The sequence below is a fragment of the Ipomoea nil genome, unplaced genomic scaffold, assembly GCF_001879475.1.
Source record: "Ipomoea nil cultivar Tokyo-kokei standard unplaced genomic scaffold, Asagao_1.1 scaffold0813, whole genome shotgun sequence".
In the NCBI taxonomy this organism is placed as follows: Eukaryota; Viridiplantae; Streptophyta; class Magnoliopsida; order Solanales; family Convolvulaceae; genus Ipomoea; species Ipomoea nil.
In genome coordinates this window covers 1,365,914-1,386,273 of record NW_017617241.1, presented here as the reverse complement: position 1 = coordinate 1,386,273, position 20,360 = coordinate 1,365,914, and the positions used below count along the sequence as shown (strand labels likewise).

At 36.2% G+C, this 20,360-nt stretch overlaps 2 protein-coding genes across 2 annotated transcripts; one reads left to right on the top strand and one right to left on the bottom strand.

The window, feature by feature from the left end:
• Positions 1–2,137: 2,137 nt before the first annotated feature.
• LOC109178047 lies at positions 2,138–2,749 on the bottom strand. Its single transcript, XM_019327543.1, has one exon. It carries the CDS (start codon positions 2,747–2,749, stop codon positions 2,138–2,140), a length of 612 nt encoding a protein of 203 aa, XP_019183088.1.
• A 7,550-nt stretch (positions 2,750–10,299) lies between these two features.
• On the top strand, positions 10,300–11,688 carry LOC109178046 (alkane hydroxylase MAH1-like). The gene has a single exon (XM_019327542.1). It carries the CDS (start codon positions 10,300–10,302, stop codon positions 11,686–11,688), a length of 1,389 nt encoding a protein of 462 aa, XP_019183087.1.
• The last annotated feature ends 8,672 nt before the right edge of the window (positions 11,689–20,360 follow it).

Genomic DNA, 20,360 nt, shown 5'->3' with positions numbered 1-20,360 from the left:
TGTTTTGAGGAAATTTCAATTTTAAAAGTGTCAATTTAGTACCTTAACTATGTAATTTTTATCAATTTTGGTCACTCCGGCCAAATTCCGCCGAAAAATTTTAATTGTTAAAATATTGAAGGTATTTTGATCATTTCACATCTCTTTTCTTCTTCCCAGGCGAGTCCATCCCTTCCTCTCCCGTTTCCAGCGAATGCAATGAACTAAGATGATGGGGAAAGGAGGCTTGATGATATTAAGATAGGGTTTACAGGGAGAAAGAACGCCGTAAATGGGAGAGAAAGGGATGGACTCGCCAGAGAAGAAGAAAAGAGTCGTGAAACGATCAAAATACCCTCATTATTTTAATTATTAAAATTTTCCAGCGAAATTTGGCCAGCAATTTGGCCGGAGTGAACAAAATTGACAAAAATTGCATTGTTAAGGTACTAAATTGACACTTTTAAAAGTCAGGGATTAAAATTGAAATTTCCTCTATTTTTTTTTAAAAAAATAAAAATTGATACGATGTCGGTTAAATTCAAAACCAACATCATAACAATTTGAATTTTTTTGAACAATAACATACCACATCGGATAGATATTAATAAATAACCGACGTTGTATTATTTTCGAATAAAAATAAATTAAAAAATAATTCATCTAGCAAAGGCATGAAGCACCGACTACCTCACAAGTTTCTAGCCTTCAAAGGCTGAACTCAGAACTTGCATGGATAGGAATATGACATTCACGATAATGGAAGTAATTATAGCTAGCATTATATGTCATTATTATTATGAAGTGGCAAATGATGATGGCTTTCACCCACTTCAAATTATGGATTCAATTCATATTGAAAAGAAGCATGCATGGTTTGAAAGTTCGAACGTGTAGTACGTAATTATATTAATGACACCATCAATGTTAACTTCAATTCCTCTCAACTATCAACTCATATGGGTTACCCGCCTTCAACATCACATGTACTGGGAATGCTTTCCAAATTAAACGAATCATTACTTTTCAACAATATTGTTTATGTGTTGAGGTCCTGAATCATAAATAAATAAATAAATAAATAAATAAACCTAAATAAGTCGATCTTTTGTTATTGTCGTAAAAGTTTGAATTCATTATAAAAACATATTTTAATATTATAGGTTTTATTAAATTTATTATCTTCTGACTTCTGTACTTTCTAAACTAATTTTACTGGAGTTGTAATGAAATTCATCATGTTTTAATTCTAAGTATTTTTTTTTTTTTTTGAAGGTCAATCTTGCGATTGTATTAATGAATCAAAGTCGAAATAGCGTCAGGTGGGATAGCATCCCAGTACATAACTTGATCCTGTGTAAATGCTAACGTAGCTAAAGTATGCGCATGTAAATTAACTTGTCTAGAGATGTAATCCAAAGTAATACGATTAAATAAAGACATAAACGTTCTGCACTGGTCGATTGTGACCCCAACGTACGAATGGATCGGCGTGTGATGGCGTCGAATAATCGTAGCCAATTCCATGCAATCCGTGAGTAAACTTACTGATGTGTTGCTTCGTTCAAGTAGCCAGGATAGTGCTTCCTTGTATGCCTGGGCCTCCGCCATAAGTGGTGAAAAACAAACCGGTAACTTGCCATTCCTTGCTGCCACAAAAGAGCCATCTGGCGCTATTATTATCATGTCGTACGTAGCCTCGCCCGTGTCGTGCCTGAAACCCGCGTCTACATAACACCGTAGACTGCCCTCCCCTGAACCGTTTAAGTGCTTCGATGCTGTTGCCGGCTCGGTTCGGCGGACATGGGCAGCGCCGTATGCCTGTAGTGCTACAGTGGCTGCTCTGGCTAATTGGGCAGGTCGCATCATTGATCCCTTCCAGACAGCTGAATTCCGAGTTCTCCAAATATAATATAATATTGCTACCATTAACCGGGTCTGCTCCTCTGTTAAGACCGCCATAGCCCCTTTTAGCCATGTTGTAAAAGAGTCTGCAATAATATTAATAACAGGCAATTGTGTTATATTCCAAACAAGTCTAGAATATTCACAGAGTACTAAAGCATGTATCACATCTTCATGATCTAAACCACACATTGGGCATGTTGGTTCCACCTCCACCCTTTTAAATATCAAGTTTAGGGTTGTTGGCAAAATGTCACATATGGCTCTCCACAAGAAAGTTTTCCACTTGGGGGACTTTTATTTTCCACATTGCAACCCATTTATCAAAATCTGCTGGATTATTCTCATAATCACCCACAATATGCCTATAGGCATTTTTTACTGTATATATCCCCTTGGGGTCACTCATCCAATACCATGAGTCCTCATACTCAGGACTCACAGGGATCATATTTATTCGCTCCACATCTTCAGGAATAAATAAGTCAAACAAAATATGTGGATCCCAGGTATGAGTCTGTAAATCAATTAATCCTGCAACTCGCGCTTCTCTCAATTGCTGTGGCATTTCTGTTTGAATCAATGGGCTAGGATTATCTCGTAACCACGGATGTCCCCATATTAAAGTTGTTTGCCCATTCCCAATTCTCCTTCGCACCCCTGAGACTACCATTGCATGAGCTGCCATTATACTTCTCCAGCAGTAACTTGGGCAATTACCAATAGTTGCATCTGTAAAACTGGTCGTGGGATAATACCTTGCCTTATAAACTTTAGCTACAAGTGATCCTGGGTCCGTTAAAAAACGCCATGCCTGTTTACCCAGCATAGCTAGATTAAAAGCCCTTAGTTCTTTAAAACCCATACCACCATACTTCTTTGGTATGCACAACCTGTCCCATGCCTTCCAATGTATTCCCCTTTCTCTTCCATTCCCCCACCAATATTTATTCATAGTTCGCTCAATTGACTGACAAACTGTCTCAGGTAACAGGAAAACACTCATCGAATAGGTAGGCATAGATTGCGCTACACTTTTCAATAACACTTCCTTACCAGCCTGAGAAAGTAACTTTTTACTCCACGAGCCAATTCGTTGCCTGATCTTTTCCTCCACATACGAAAAAACAGCTCTCTTATTTCTCCCTACAAAGGAAGGTAGGCCCAAATATTTTCCAAAATTGGGTGCTTGCACCACCCCCAGACAATCCGCTATCTGCATCCTGTCAGCCTCCTAGGTATTTCTGCTAAAACATATATTAGATTTATTATAATTCACCACCTGGCCTGACAATTTCTCATACCTTTCAAGGCACTGCCTTATAACTCCCGTCTCCTGGATATTTTCTTTAAAAAATAGGAGACTATCATCTGCAAAAAATAGGTGCGATACAGGTGGCGCCCCCCTTGCAACTCTGCACCCATGTATTGAGCCTGCCAACTGTTCATACTGTAATATCATTGAGAGAGCCTCTGCACAAATAATAAATAAATACGGGGAGAGAGGGTCTCCCTGCCTGAGTCCCCTGGTTGGTTTTACATGCCCCCTGCTATACCATTTACCATTACAGTATAATTAACAGTCGTTACGCACAGCATAATGAGCTTTATCCACTTCTCACTAAAACCCATAACAGTCAGCATTTTTTCAAGAAAATTCCACTCCATTCTGTCATAGGCTTTTGACATATCTAACTTCAAAGCACTCCACCCCACTCTACCACACTGCTTTCTATTCAGATAATGCCCCACCTCTGCTGCTACTAGAATGTTGTCAGTGATTAGCCTTCCCGGGATAAAAGCACTCTGGGATTCTGATATTAATCCTCCCATTAGTGTTTTCATCCTATTTGCTATCATCTTGGCCATAACTCTGTAAATGACATTACTTAACGCAATCGGCCTTAAATCTGCAACTGTCTCAGGCATCTCTTTCTTCGGTATCAAAACAATGTTAGTATCATTCAATCCCTCGGGGAATACACAGGAATTCAAAGCATTCGTTATAAAGCCAGATACATCTCCTCCCACTATCTCCCAAAACTGCTGGTAAAAACCCGGGTTTAAACCATCCGGACCCGGTGCCTTATCCGGATACATTGCAAAGAGAGCCTCTTTAACCTCATTATTTTCAAATGGGCGGTTGATAAGTGCTTAATTGTCTATATTTTCTCCCCTTTCACTAGGCCATTTTGCTCATATATTCTTCCAAATTTCATGAGATTAGGACTAAATTGTGTTATTTTGCAAGGAGTTTGGTTTGAAAAGCATTGGAAGCAAAGTTGAGTATTTTCAGGCATTTTGGTGGACATTGGAGTCAAATGGAGCGTTTTGGATGCATTAGAAGTCAATGGGAGCCAAGGAGAAGCTAAGAGGATGGCTAAAATACTTCAAAAGGAGCCTAAGAGTGGTGTTTTCAATGGTGTTGGTCATTTGGGCAAACCAAAACAAAAGAGGAGCAAAAGATCAATGCATTGCAATTTTCGCTCATTTCGACCACTGTTTGGTATTTTGACTATATCTCAGCCTAGGAGTGTTGAAATGAAGTGATTCTTGTTCCATTGGAAAGAAGACTCAAAGGTCTACAATTCTTATAAGTACATCAAAGTCTAAAAAGGAAGACACAGGGGTCCAAATTGTCCTTGAAGTTGAAGTTCCAAACTGACAAACCAAAACTGACTACCGTTTGGTTTTTGGACCATATCTCGGCCTAGGAATGTCCAAATGAAGTGATTCTTGCGCCATTGGAAAGAAGACTCGAAGGGCTACAACTTCCATGAAGACCATAATTCCAAACTCTGACGTTTTGAAGGACAAAAGACACGGCCAAGTGCACGGTCATGTCTGTGGCCGTGTATTTTCTGTGCATTCCAGTAGCTACTGCTGTTTTGGACACGGCCAGGGACATGGCCATGTCCCTGGCCGTGTCACCTCTGCTGCAACTTTTTATAAACTCCATTTTTTGTCATTTCTACTTGGTTTTGACTCTTGTTAGAACCCTAGACACTCTCGTTCATTCTCCTTCATATTTTTAGGTTAGAATAGGCTTAGATTTATGTTTCTTAACACTTTTGAAGCTTGTAATCTTGGATTTGAAGCTTGGATTCCAACATTTCAAGATTCCACCATCCATTTTCAATAGAGAAGCTTTTCTTCCTTTTATCTCTTTATTTTGCAAGATTTATGTTTGTTACTTATGCTTTTGTGTTCTTTATGCTATTTAATCATGAGTAGTTAGTTTATGGACTTGAGTTAGGGTTGTATTATCTATCTTGATGCTTGATTTGTGATTATTGCAAAAAGGGGAAGAACTCCAACCTAGGGTTCATGTGTTTGTGAAGGTTTTGTATTTAAATCTTGTTAATGTTTGATGTACACATTCATTAGCTTGTTTTTGGAGGATTCCTTGCCTCAACGAGAGTTGGGTGATGAATCCAAGCCACCCCTTGCATAGACCCAATTTCTTCCTACGAAAATAGGGGAAATTGGGGGCTTTAGATGCTTTTGTGCTTGATGGACTTGGAATTGATTCACCACGAAAGTGGGGCAATTTCCTGTTCTAATCCTTGTTTATTAATCACGAAAATGGTTCATAGACTAGGATACCTACGTGCATTCCCGCTTGATTCCTTGCTTACTTGTTCTCCCTAATCCCTTAGGTTGTTAAAGCATCTAGATGATAATGCTCCCAAGCTTGAGTCCTATTTCTTTATTTTGTGTTTATCTTTGTGTATATGTGTTAGTCTTATCATTTCCTTAAACTTGTAGTTTGCTTAGCTTCTTGTTGATTGCCTAGTGCTAGTGCCTAGTTTCTTGTGATTGCGTATTGCGTGCCATATCCCCCAATCCCCCGAGGACGACATAACACACCCGTACACTCACCACATCTCATTTTTGCTACAACCAAAAATTGCCAAAAAGTGGATCATCACAACTCAATCCACTAGAGGCAAAAATATTGTCAAAGTAATTTTGTATAGCTGCATGCATATCATCCCCCTCCACCCAATTACCAGCATTACATTTAATACTAGAAATAAAATTCTTTTTCCTACGTGCAGAGGCATACCTGTGATAAAATTTTGTATTCGCATCAGCCCCGCGTAGCCAGTGCTGCTTAGCTCGCTGCCTCGAGAACACATCCTCCTGGGCCTCGATTCGTTTCAGGGAATTCTCAATCTGTTGGTACTCAGCTAGCGCTACCAAATCTCGCCTATTCTGTATGGCATCCTGCCTCTGCTGTAGCTGGTTAATTCGTTTCCCGAATTTATGAAACTGGTCTCCCCCCCCACCGCATTAATTTTTCTCCACACAACTGCTGGCAATGCAGCAATCCCTCCGTCTTCCCCTCCTGCCAGGCCGTTTCTACTACCTCTTTGCACCCCTCATCTAATAGCCAAGCCATTTCAAACCTGAATCTCCGCGGCCCCCTTCCCCTCGGCATGCAGATCGCATTAATACTGAGGAAAAGGATCGAGTGGTCCGAGGCCCGGGTTCGAATATTCTCCAACCATGCATTCTCATTGAGCAGACCCCAATCATTCGTTATTAAAGCCTTATCCAACCTTTCCTCTATCCAATTCGGCGTCCCCTTTCCCTTCTGCCACGTAAACTGGTGGCCTCTCATTGGCATTTGCATCAAACCACAGTCATCCACAGCATCTCCGAAACCCCGTAACAGACTGTTAGGATACGGATTTCCCCCCTTCTTCTCATGCTGATATAGCAGATTATTAAAATCTCCTATCACCACCCAGAGCAATAAGGATCTAGTCTTCAGAGTACCAAGCAAATCCTATGTCTCCTCCCGCCTACCACGCTCGGGGATACCATAGATACATGTCATGCGCCATAACTTATTAAACAAGCTTACTTCCACATCAATATGACTCTGCGATTAAGTTAAAAGCCTCACCGTATTATTCTTCTTCCATAAAAGCGCCATTCCTCCACTCAAACCATCGTTATCAACATAAAACAAACCTTCATACCCAAGCGTAACCCGGATCCGTTCTGCATGTATCCGTGGTACCTTGGTCTCCATCAAGAACACAAAATCCGGCTTCTTACTGGACGCTAGGCCCACGATCTGTCGAACTGTGCGTGGATTGCCCAAGCCACGACAGTTCCAGCTCAAAGTACTCATGATGATGGGCGGGGCTGAACACCAGCTCCCGCCATGGACAAGTTTTTTGAAACAGCCGCAATTGTTACCTCATCGTTTCCACTATCTTCTCCCCCCTCTGTCCCATGCCTACGACGCTTTGCCGTAGCCACCACCACCTCATCCTCAGACATACTCGTGGGTGTGACACCCCCACTTCCCTGTCCCCCATCTGTCACACGTAGCTTGACTCCCAGTGGTCGTGGTTTCCCGCCAACCGGAACAAGCCAGCTATCCCCAACCGCTCTAGGAGCGCTCCGGGATCCACCAGCTCGCATATCCGGGCTGTACAGGTACCTTTCCACCGGAATTGTAGCCTCCCTAGCGTGTATACAGAAAGTATGCAAGTGACCCATACAACCACAAAAGTAGCAAAACTTATGCAGCCATTCATATCTAAAATTTACCCATGCTGTAGTCCCATCTCTCTTCATCAACCTCATCCTTCTTCTAAGTGGCTTATCAACCGAGAGTGACACCCGAATACGGTGAAACGTTAGCCATGGCGCCCCTTCAAATCGGTCATCATGTTTAACAAAAGAGCCCAAAAAATTCCCTGCCTGTTCCAGAATTGCATGCGACGTGTATCCCTTTGGCATATCATGCAACTATACCCACATGTCAATCATATCCAACTCTACATCCACAAGATTTACCCCATCCAACACCTCTCGACACACAAGAGCATTATTCTCAAAAGCCCAGGGTCCCCCATTCAGCACGTATTCCATATCCGTCTTATGGAAAAACACAAATAAGAACAAACCCCTTTGAATCTCCGTTACCTGTACTCCACGTACCGGTTGCCAAACAGACGCCAGAACCTGCCTCATAAAGTCTAGTTTTATCATCTTCTGCGTCAAAAACCGCCCGACAATCCTCCAAGTCTCCTCCTCCTCCTCCCCATCACCCTCTACCACCGCATCCCCACCTTCCGGCATAAACACCGCCCCCTCCTCCTCCATCAACGCCATCTCCGCCCATCTATCCGTCAACTCCGCCACACCCCCCACTACCCCTTGCTGGCGTGTAATTCCCCCCTCCCCCCTCCCATGCCGATCCATACTTCCTCTATTCCCTCCTCTACCCATACCGCCGACATCCCCTCCATTCAAACTGCCCACGCCACCCCCATGCACACCGCCTAGACCACCTGCCAACTGCCCTCCCCCACGCCTTAAGCCACTGCCACGTTCCCCCCCCCCCCCCTCCACCTTATCGCAATTCTTCTGTCGGCTGGGACCTTCCATTCGCACCAAAATCCCTTACTTCTTGCGCCCAGCCAGCAGTTCGCCTATCCTCCATGTTCCGACGCAAATCAATTCCTTTCGACAAACCCCTATCACGCGTTTGTTCCATCTCTGCCAGCCTCTCATCACGTTGGTTGACCTCGCCATCCATAACAACATCATCGGCCATCTCTCAAGGAGGAAAAGAACAAAATTCGTCTGAAAACCTAGGAAAACCCTAGTAGGTCTGCAAAAACCCTAGAAAGAATCTAGAGAGAGAATATCTTGATAACAAGAGAGTAAACATAATCTTTCATTTTATTGGTTCATAATTCTAAGTATTTTTAATTCTAGTCTATTGTGTAATTTTTTTCTATTTCAAATATATTTATTTTACAAATAAAAAATTAACTAAATCAGGTATGAGAAAAAACACATTTTTAAATCATGTAATTTAAAACAACTTTAAAATACGATTCTAATTTTATTTTCACATCTTAATGCTTTTAAAAATTATTTCCCCTTTTTTCACATATTTATTTAAATAATAATACAATTACATAAATCATATCACATATCAATTTTTTTTAAATTATTGCAACCAAATGAATCATATATTATTGAACTTTTACACTTATTTTATAATCTAAAAAATTATACACTTCCAACTAATATAATTATTTATAACTGATCGAACCTTTAACATTATTATTTAAACATATATTTAAAAAATATTATCCGTGCATCGCACATGTAATTTACTAGTACATTAATACATAAACATACAATATTAACTTTGGACCTCTCTCCTTCATTATAATACATGTATTAATTAATGGTTCGTTGGGGAACATAAATGTCACATTATTTCTCCTCGAAAGGCCGAAATCATTAATTATGTACATTGTGACTATAATGTATTTTTTTTCTTTTTAAAGTTTATATTATTTTATTTTTATTTTTGAGTAATTCAAATCAAGTATTTTTTTTAAACACTTATCATTTTTTTAAATATAGTATTTGTCCTATATTTTTTCAAAATTTTTAACCCAAAGCATCAATATCCTGACCACCGGGTTCGATATGATCCTGTGACCTATCATTTTGAATGGTTAGTTTTATGAAATAGATATGGGGTATATGTTTTGATATTTAAAAAAAAAAAACAAAAATATGTTGTAAATTTTTTAGAAATAATTTATGTTATCTCATGAAATTATAATAACTATTTCTCCCTTGTCCCATTTTGTCTAATAACATGTCTACTGCACATACTATTCATTGATCAAACAAACTTTTTCTTTATTATTTATTTTCTTTTGTAATTTGTAATTATTTTTAAATTTAATTTTTTTGTGTGTTTAATAGTACTTTAATTTTAATATTGTTTCTGAATATATAAATTTTATATACTAATTAATACTAAACTTAATATTATGAAAAATTGAATTAAAAATACTGCAGTCAATCCTTATTAACTGCTAGACAAACAAAATGTGACGGAAGGAGTACAAGATATAAATATTTGATGTTAATTTGTCAAAATTTTTATATTCTATTGAAATAATTTGAGTATACAAGTACCAATTATCATATAGTGTGATGATATCCTTGTTACTATTTCAAATGAGTGTTCATAGTTTCGAACCTGAATGGTGAGATTTAAATTCTTTGAGCTGAAAACATTTATAAAATTATAGATCAGAATTCAGAACAGATACCGCTTTATAAATAATTATTAATCATGAGTATCTAAAAATAGAACACTTAATTGAGTGACCTATAAGTTATAACCTCCGGCTATATTTTAAAGTGTGGTGGGTGTTCAAACTTATATATATTATTGTGAGCAGCCACTGCACATCTATCACCTAATTAACCAGCAGATATACAATGAGAATCTTGAAAGAGTATTATGTTGTGGGTATTTTATGTAGTGTTTTGTGTTGGCTATGGGCGTGGCAGATTTGGAAGAAACACATCCGCCGAAGCGTAGCTCCCACGAATTGGCCTGTCGTCGGAATGTTGCCGGGGCTCCTACAGAACTCCCGCCGCATCCACGATTATCAAACAGAGGTTCTCCGACAATGTGGTGGGACATTTGAGTTCAAAGGTCCATGGTTTGCTAACATAGACATGCTTATCACCGGCGACCCTGATAACGTCAATCACATCCTCTGCAGAAACTTCCGGAACTATCCCAAGGGTCCTGATTACCGGAATATATTTGACGTCCTCGGAGATGGGATGATAAACGTGGACTCGGAGCTATGGAATCTTCACCGGAAGACCACGACGCCGCTGATGAACCATGCCAACTTCCGCACTGCCTTGGAGAGAAGCGTGTCGCAGAAGATGGAGAATGGGTTGTTTCCGGTTCTTGACCATTACGCTCAACAAGGGACCCACATCGATTTGCAGGAAATTTTCAGAAGAATGTCTTTGGACTTAAGCTGTCAGCAGTTTCTGGACAAGGATCCCGGCAGTCTTTGCGTTGACCCAACCGCCGACCATCCACTCTTGAAGGCGATCCAGGATGGCGTGAACGCTATTCTCTACAGACATATACTCCCGGAAAGGTGTTGGAAGCTGCAGAAATATTATGGGATTGACAGAGAGGAGAAGCTTACTCAAGCTGGAGAAACATACGATAACTTTTTATATCCCATCATTGAGGAGAGGACGGAACAGCTCAACAACAAAACCCCCGGCCAGCAGCAACCACACCATTCCTCCGGCATGCTCACATCACACATCGAAAACCACCGAGAAAAGCCGATGAAGTTTCTCAGAGACACCTTTATGACATTCATCATCGCCGGAGTAGACACCATAGCTTCTTCACTCACTTGGTTGTTTATGCTCCTTGCAAAAAACCCTCAGGTTGAAGCAAAGATCCTCCACGACATCCTTCAACTCAAACAAGACAACAAGGTTTTTAAGGTAGAAGAATGCCACAAGTTAACCTACCTCCACGCCGCCTATTGTGAATCTCTCAGGTTATTTCCTCCGCTTCCTATGAACCACAAGACCCCGTTGGAGACGGATATTCTCCCCAGCGGTCATGTTGTTACTCCAAACACCAAAATAATAATGCCATTTTATTCCATGGGGAGGTTGGAGATGGTGTGGGGTGAAGACTGCATGGAGTTCAAGCCCGAGAGGTGGATTTCACCCAATGGTGGAATCAAACGCCAACCTTCTCACAAATTTCCCGTCTTCAATGCCGGACCCAGAACTTGCATAGGCAAGGATATGGCTTTCAGTATGGTCAAAATGATTGCAGCTACCATAATATATCGTTATCAATTTCAATTGGTGGAACCTCATTATTCACAAGTTCAACTTAGTGAATCAATCCTTCTCGAAAAGAAAAATGGTTTGAAGGTCAAGTTCATCAAACGTACTTAAGTAAGACTATCAACTTAATTTCATTCTCTCTTGTGTTAAAAGTACTCTAGTATATATATATATATATATATATATATATATATATATATATATATATATGCTTATGTTCCTATGATTCTCAGGGAGCATAAGTATTCCTAATGAGAATCTTATATCCTTGCTGTTAAATGCTTGCTGTGCAGAATGATTGATAACGAGTTCTAAAAGTGTATGGGTCTTTAATTTGTATGTTTTTACTTTTTTATATGTAATGAAAGCTGTGTGTACTAATTAAGTATTTCGTCTTCATGTGTATTGGAATAATCCTGCTACAAACTACTTAATAAATGTACTATGTTTGTGAGTTATTATGTTATTATTACCGGATAAAGTTATGGATTACTAGCTAGATATGATTTAAACACATGATGATAAGGGTTTCATGGCAATGTCTTGAACATATATTTGATTTAACCAAACTTCTCCTCAGTGTGCACTGCCTGTGCACTGAGTCTGTCTTCTAGGTCATTTTTGAAACATTTGAATTAGCCTTTGGTGCTTGAATCAAAGTTGTAGCCCTTCAAGTTAGCTTTCCAATGACACAAGAATCACTTCAATTGGACATTTGTAGCTCGAGATATGATCCAAAGACTATGACGTCGACGTGCAGGTCTGGAATTTCAATTCAATGATCTTTTGCTTTTCTTTTGCTTTGGTTTGCTCAAATGACCAAGACCATTGAGAGCACCACCCTTAGGCTTCCTTGGAAGTGTTTTGCCCATCCTCTTAGCTTTTCCTTGGCTCCCATGGACTCTAAATGTATCCATAATGCTCCACTTGACTCCAATATCCACCAAAATGCATGATATTATTCATCTTTGCTTCCAATGCTTTCCAAATCAAACTCCTTGCAAAATAACACAATTTAGTCATAATCTCATAAAATTTGGAAAGATCTATATGCAAAATGGCATAGTGAAAGGGAGAAAAAAATAGACAAATACGCACTTATCATTTACAAATTTATACATCACAATAATACCATTGGAGAAATATAATAGCTAAGATCCCTAGCTAAATTCTAAAAAATGGATAATTAAATAAAAATAAATTAAATTGAAAGGGCAACTCCCATATCATATTACGTCCCATTCCATCACATTAATCCGATCAATAAAAGGTAATTAAAGAAAGAGAGAGGGATGAAAATGAACAAAATAATAACCCGAGGCCAGGGTCGAATGCTCAGGTTTGTCCACATATTGAGGACTGGTGAAAGGGAATCGCAGATTCATTCAATTGGAGTATAAAATCTATCCATTTTAACACTAACTTCACATCAAAGTTAATGGAGACCTTTTTGACTTAAAATTTAATAGTCAGAGGACCACTTTGGTTGCAATTAAAAGTCAAGGAACCAATTTAAGAAAATACTATAGTCGGAGGACCATTTTGAGAATTAACTCCATTAAAAATTATATTGTCCGTTAATAGTTCTATCTAATTGTCCTGCCTTGTACTCCCAAAAAAAAAAAAAAAAAAAAAAAAAAAAAAAAAAAAAAAAAACTAGCCGATCTGGTAGGCATTTATGGCGTCATAGTTCTGATTGTTTCTATTTTGTTTTGGGTGATTCCTGATATTATTTTTGTAATTGTTTTTTACTTGTTCAGTTGCTTTATAAAACACAAAGAGAGATTTAAACGATTGAAACACCCAATTTCTCATAAGACCATTGTTTTGGCTAACCTGAAGAATGTGGTGACCATTTATTGTTCGTCGTCCCAGACACTTCACGTTGATCATTTCTGAGATTTTGAGATGAAATTGCCTGAAGAAAGGGCCCTATTCTTTGTCAGGAGTATCAAGATCATTTGTGCATGGCCAGAGGGAAGAAACTTTTGGATAATTTGAAATCTAAATCTAGGATTATATAACAGTGAATCAGTGATATAAATATCGTGGCAGAATCTGATTTGGAAGCGTTAGTGCAAGCCATCCTAAACTGCTCGGGGTCTAGTCCGGAAGCTAATACTATAATTCTTGATTGCAAGAATCTGATGACGAGCTTCCAAGCTTGCCGACTTATCCATGTCCTACGAGAAGGAAATCAGTGTGCAGATTTTCTGGTCAATTTGGGCCAGAACACTACTTGGGGGACTACGGTTTGGGCGCAACCACCGAATGGCTTAAATAATCTCCTTGCTCGAGATAGCAATTCTGTGGCCACTAGAAGGATCTCTTAATTTTCTGGAGCCAGAAGCTCCTCTTTACTCACAAAAAAAAAAAAAAAAAAAAAAAAAAAAGTGATATAAATATTACATTCATTAATTGATCATTGAATGTATCTTGAGTAAACAAGAGTTCCCGGTATTGTTTTTGATATCAAGTTTGATTTTGTTTTCTTTAAAAAAAAAATTTGAAAAAGGTTAAGGATTTACAAGAATGCTTTATGAGTTTATGTTGACAACTATGACCTTCTGCTTCCATCTTATATGCTCATTAACTCCTTAATTTGTAAAAATCGTTCCTACTTCGTTTTTATTTGTTGTGTAACCGAATGTAACTATGACCAAAGACACATCAATTAATCTAATTTTTCAACTTTACAATCCACAATGAGCATCAAATATAATAAAATAGGGGTTAAATATAGTCAAATATAAGTAATATAAGTGTTATCATATGCAGGCATAAAAATAACAAATATATATGCGCGGCAGAAGCATTAATTGTTTTTTTTTTTTTTTTTTTTTTTTTTAGATTTTACATTAAAAATATTAAATGTTAACGATTTTACTCTTGAAGCGTGCTTTGACAGAATAAAAATCATGAGCCGTCCAATTGTTCGGCCTCTAATCTATCCAGCAGTCCGGCACGCGACAACTCCCAAAGATTGCTGGCGTCACACATCGAAACCCACCGAGGAAAGTCGATGCAGTTTCTGAGAGACACCTTTGTGACATTGATCATCGCTAGAGGAGACACCACGGCTTCGACACTCACTTGGTTGTTTATGCTCCTTGCACAAAACCCTCTAGTTCTAATTACCGATTCAATCCTTCTGAAAAAATAAAATGGTTTGAAGGTCAAATTTAGTAAACGTAAGTAGTAATTAATTAAGACTATGAACTTTAATTTCATTCGTAATTCTCAGCTCTCTAGCTACTATCCTCATATTAATTAGTGCAAGTCTTGTTTTAAAAGTATTTATGATTATGTTCGTATGATATGATTCTCAGGCCGCTAGCATAAGTATTCCTTATGATAATCTTATATATATCCTTGTCATTGATAAATATAATGCTTGTGCAGAATTATTGATAATGAGTTCTGTTAAGGTTAAATAAAAGTGTATGGATCTAGTACATCTTTACTACGGAGTATTTATATGTAATGAAGGCTATGTGTGTAATTTTTATTTTTTTTGGTAAGCACTATGTGTGTAATAATTGTACTAATAATTTAAAGATTTTCAAAAAAAAAGTACTAATAATTTAAAGTATTCCCTTATTATGAGTAACATCTATTCGTGTGTATATCAATATATAGGCCACAAACTACGTAAAACGAAATGTACTCCGTTTGTAGTGTAATTATTACGGGATCGGATGCAGGAATGAATTACTAGATATAATTTCTACACATGATAAGAGTTTCATGGCAATGTCTTGAACATATATATATTTGGTTTAACCAACCTGTTCTCAGCTAGTCGACTAGTAATCACTAATCTTATTTTTCCATAAAACTTCAAAAATGACAAAATATTCTCTCATTTGTGTTTATTAGAATGTTAGTCTAATGATTTCATGTTTGGAAATAATAATAACTTTTGTGTTCAATTTACAAATTTATAGATCATAATAATACCATTTGAGAAATCTAATAGGATCCCTGAATTCTAGAAAAATTTGAGAAAAAATTGGATAATTAAAACAAAATAAATTAAATTGAAAGGGCAACTTCCATATCATATATGTCCCATTCCATCACATTAATTCCACATTGTATATATTTTTAAAAAATTTTAAAAACAATATCACGTCTGTTATTTTAAATAACCGATGTGGTATCTGCATATTATATATAATATATTCATACGACGTCAGGTTTTTGTTAAAAACCAATTTCGTATGTATCAATTTAATTTTTTTTTAAAAATATATGTTGATTTTTTATAATCGACGTCGTATCATTTAGTTATTACGTAAGAAATAACGACGTCGAACAAAAAAAATCGACGTGTATATATAAAATAACGAGTTAATATCTAAAATGATTCTCGACTGTAATGATTTTTTAAATTTCTTCCTAAACGACTTTGGTGACCTAATGTAGTCTCATACTTTTATGTTTTTACTCAATTTAGTCCTCTGTTTGTTATTCCATACATTTGGCGTTAAATAGAGGGACAACTCAGTAATTTCAATATTGGTATCTCTTTACTCATAGACTTGCGAAGTGCGAAGTCACTCTTAATGTCTTTTACGAATTACTCCCAAGCATGCGAATATAAAATTTGATTCGCAGATCTGGAAGTAATTATGAGAGTAATTCATAAAAGAAAGAGAGATTTCGCACTTTGCAAGATTGAGAGTAAAGAGACACCAATATTGAGATTAATGAATTATCCTTTTATTTAACACCAATTTGACTGAATAACAAACGGAGGAAATAAATTGAGCAAATAACAAAAGTCTGGGGGTTACATTAGGTCACCTAAGGCGTTTAGGACGAAATTAAAAAGAATTCACTATAGTCAAGGACCATTTTAAGTATTAACTCATAAATAAATAACCAACGTTATAAGTATTATTTGTACTAGTGGGAGTTAAGCCTGAAAAGTGGATTTCACCCAACGGAGGCATCAAGCGGCCAACCACCTCACAAGTTTCCAACCTTCAAGGCTGAACCGAGAATTTGCATGGGTAGGGGTATGACGTTCATGGTAATGAAAATAGTTGCAGTGAGCATTATATGTCACTATCATTGTGAGTTGGTCGATGATGATGGCTTTCACCCACTTCAAATTAAGGATTCAATTCATTTTGAAAAGAAACATGATTCGGAAGTTAATCTCAACAAACGTACGTAATTATATTGATGACACCATCAATGTACATGCGTAACTTCCTCTCAACTATCAATTGTACTTATTATATGGGGTGAAAAGGAACATGGCAAACATACTTCATTATATTGATGACACCATTAATGTACATTAATACATTATTTGTGGCAAATTAAAAGAAAAAATATAAGTGTTATCACATGCATAAAAATAACAAATGCTAAGAAAAACATACATATGCACAGCGGAAGCATTAATTTTTTTTTTTTTAAAGATTCTACGTTAAAGAGAGGGTTAACGATTTTTTCTCTTGAAGCGTGCTTTGGCAGAATAAAAAACCTTGAATTGTTCAGTCTCTAGTCCGTCCATCGGTCGAACACACGAGAACTCCGAAAGATTTTAGGTGACAAAGTGTTTTTCTTTTTTTTCAAAAATCTCTTATTCTCTCTATCATCTTTAAGAAATGAGCGAGGCTTATTTATATAGCCTTGTTTGGGAGCAGAGGTGCTATCCTTTAAAAAAATCCAAAACTACCCAACTTTTTTTTCCCTTCTTTTTTCCTTTTTTCTTCACTCTCTTTCCTACGTGTATCACCGCAAAAATCACAAATATATATATATATATATATATATATATATATATATATATATTGTTGAGGTTAATTACTCTTAGCTCCTACCTAATGATGCATTTATTCTAGAATAATCGACCCACTATGTATAATCCATTAAGAAACCAAATTTCATCCATAATCCTATAATTTAACTAGCTAGAATGGTTAGGTTCGTGGTTTATTACACAACAAATGTACTGCATTTCATTAAATACTGATTTGATGTAGCAAGTTGTCATCATCAAATTATGGATTCAATTCATATTGAAAAGAAGCATGCATGCAATGGTTTGAAAGTTGAAACGTGTAGTACGTAATTATATTGATGACACTATTAATGATCAATGTTAACTTCCTCTCAACTATCAACTCATATTGGTTACCCGTCTTCAACATCACATGTATTGGGAATGCTTTCCAAATTGAACCAATCAATTTTCAACAATATAATATTGTTTATGTGTTAGAGGTCCTGAATCATAAATAAATAAACTTAAATAAGTCTTTTGTTATTGTTAATATTTCAAATGTGTGAGACAGTTTTACAGAAAATTAATTCAAAGTGAATATAAATCAGATCAATAATCGATGCAATAGTGACCTTAATAGAATATATTGATGATATACTTATATATTTTGCATGCTTTGCGGTCGCACATAAATGAATAATACATTAATAGATTTGTGGCAAAAATAAAAGGAATAAGGGTCAAATAAGTCACTGAACTGCACACGAAAATGCAATTAGGTCACTGAACCTAAAAAACCTACAATTAAGTCCCTAAACTAACCAGTCTCATTCAATTTGTCTATTTTTCAAGTTTCTCAAGTTGCTAACAAGTTACCCTTCCACCTAAGATGCTTATGTGGCATTTTTTTTAAAAATAATTTATTTTTAAATTAGTTTTTTTAATGTTTAATAAATAAAAATAAAAATAATTTATTTTTAAATTAGTCTTTTAATGTTTAATAAATAAAAACTAAAATAATTTGTTTTTTTTTATAAATAAAATAATTTGTATTTGTTTAAAATTCGCAAATCACCAATACAAACTAATTATTTTAAAATTAAAAAATTACCAAATCACGATAGTTTCAATTAAATAATTTGTTAATTGTTTTATTTGTTCCTAGCCACGAATCCACGATACAGTAATTGAAAAAGTAAAATATATTACGCATATCTAATTTGAAGGTGGCTGTGATGAAGTCTGCAAGAAGTCTTCCTGTGATTAATCTCTTTGACCTAAACAAGGAATTCGATTGTTTAATAGGAAACAAATTAGTAAATTAAATTATTTTAATTTTTATTTATTAAACATTAAAAAACTAATTTTTTAATAGGAAACAAATTAGTAAATTAAATTATTTTAACCAGGACTATGTGGTCTAATGGTACCCGGGTTGGACTTCCATTTGGAAGGTTATGAGTTCAAGCCTCGGTGGAGGCGTTATTGGTTCTTTGTGTTTCAGTAGGTTGAGAAAGTATATGAACAGATACTACAATGTAATAGGGCCAGTAACATTCAAAAAAAATTAAATTATTTTAATTTTTATTTATTAAACATTAAAAAAACTAATTTAAAAATAATTTTTTTTTTTTTAAAATGTCACATATGCATCCTAGGTGGAGGGGTAACTTGTTAGCAACTTGAGAAACCTGAAAATTGGACAAATTGAATGAAATTGGTTAGTTTAGGGACCCAATAGTAGGTTTTTTAAGTTCGGTGGCCTAATTACATTCTCGTGTGCAGTTCAGTGGCCTATTTGACCCTTATTCCAAAATAAAATAAAATAAAATAGAAAACCCTACCACATAGAAACTTTGGACCCCTCTCATTCGTTACAATACATGCATGTATTTTGCAGTAGTTTGTTGGGGAGTATAACTCTTACATTAAATCGGATTGCAGACGGACATTGAATCACACACTCACACAGTCACTTTGAAAAAATGATGATGATGATGATGATAATGTTAATACCTTAATTACTTTACTTTCTATCTAAGCCATTACGTTACTACTATATAAGATATTCATTCCAAGAAATATTTACCGTGGCTCCACCATTTTTTCTTTTATTGTTTTAGCTATAATAAAAAAAAAAAATCTGCACAGAATGGCGCCAACTTTTGTTTTGCTCAATGCCATGAACACCTACAGTACTGTGTGGGCAATAAGGGTACGGTTGATTCGACTGTACGAGGTCAAGGACAATCGAGGAGCTTATACCACAACAACCTTAGAATATGTTCTTGAAGATGTGGAGGTATTATTTATTGTTATTTACTGTTAAATGTTTCATTTAAATTTTTTTCCTAGATATTGTATATTACTCTAACATATATTAATTCTTATTCTTATGCATGAATTATAAGTGCTATGAATAACCTTACACTAAGTTAAAATTCAATTACCAGTTTTCAACATCTCTATTGTTATTTTTGTCACTATGCATGTGCATTGAGTTCCTATATTACAGAAAATATTTAATAAAAATAATAAAAAGCTGGATCCAAAATATTAATACCAAATATAAGTTTATAGTTGGCTAATTTTAATTTCAATATTGTTTATGAATATATAAATTTTATATACTAATTAATACTAAACTTAATATTATGAAAAATTGAATTAAAAATACTGCAGTCAAGCCTTATTAAGGGTTAGACAAACAAAATGTGATGGAAGGAGTACAAGATATAAATATTTGATGTGTTTTTTTTTTTTTTTGAATGGTACTAGCTCTATTACAATGTAGTTTTTGTTCATATACTTTCTCAACCTACTGAAACACAAAGAGCCAATAACGCCTCCACTGAGGTTCGAACTTACAATCTTCCAAATGGAAATTCAACCCGGGTACCATTAGACCATATAGTCCTGGTTATAAATATTTGATGTTAATTTGTCAAAATTTTTATATTCTATTGGAATAATTTTAGTATACAAGTGCCAACTATCATATAGTGTGATGCAGTGATGATATCCTGGTTACTATTTTAAA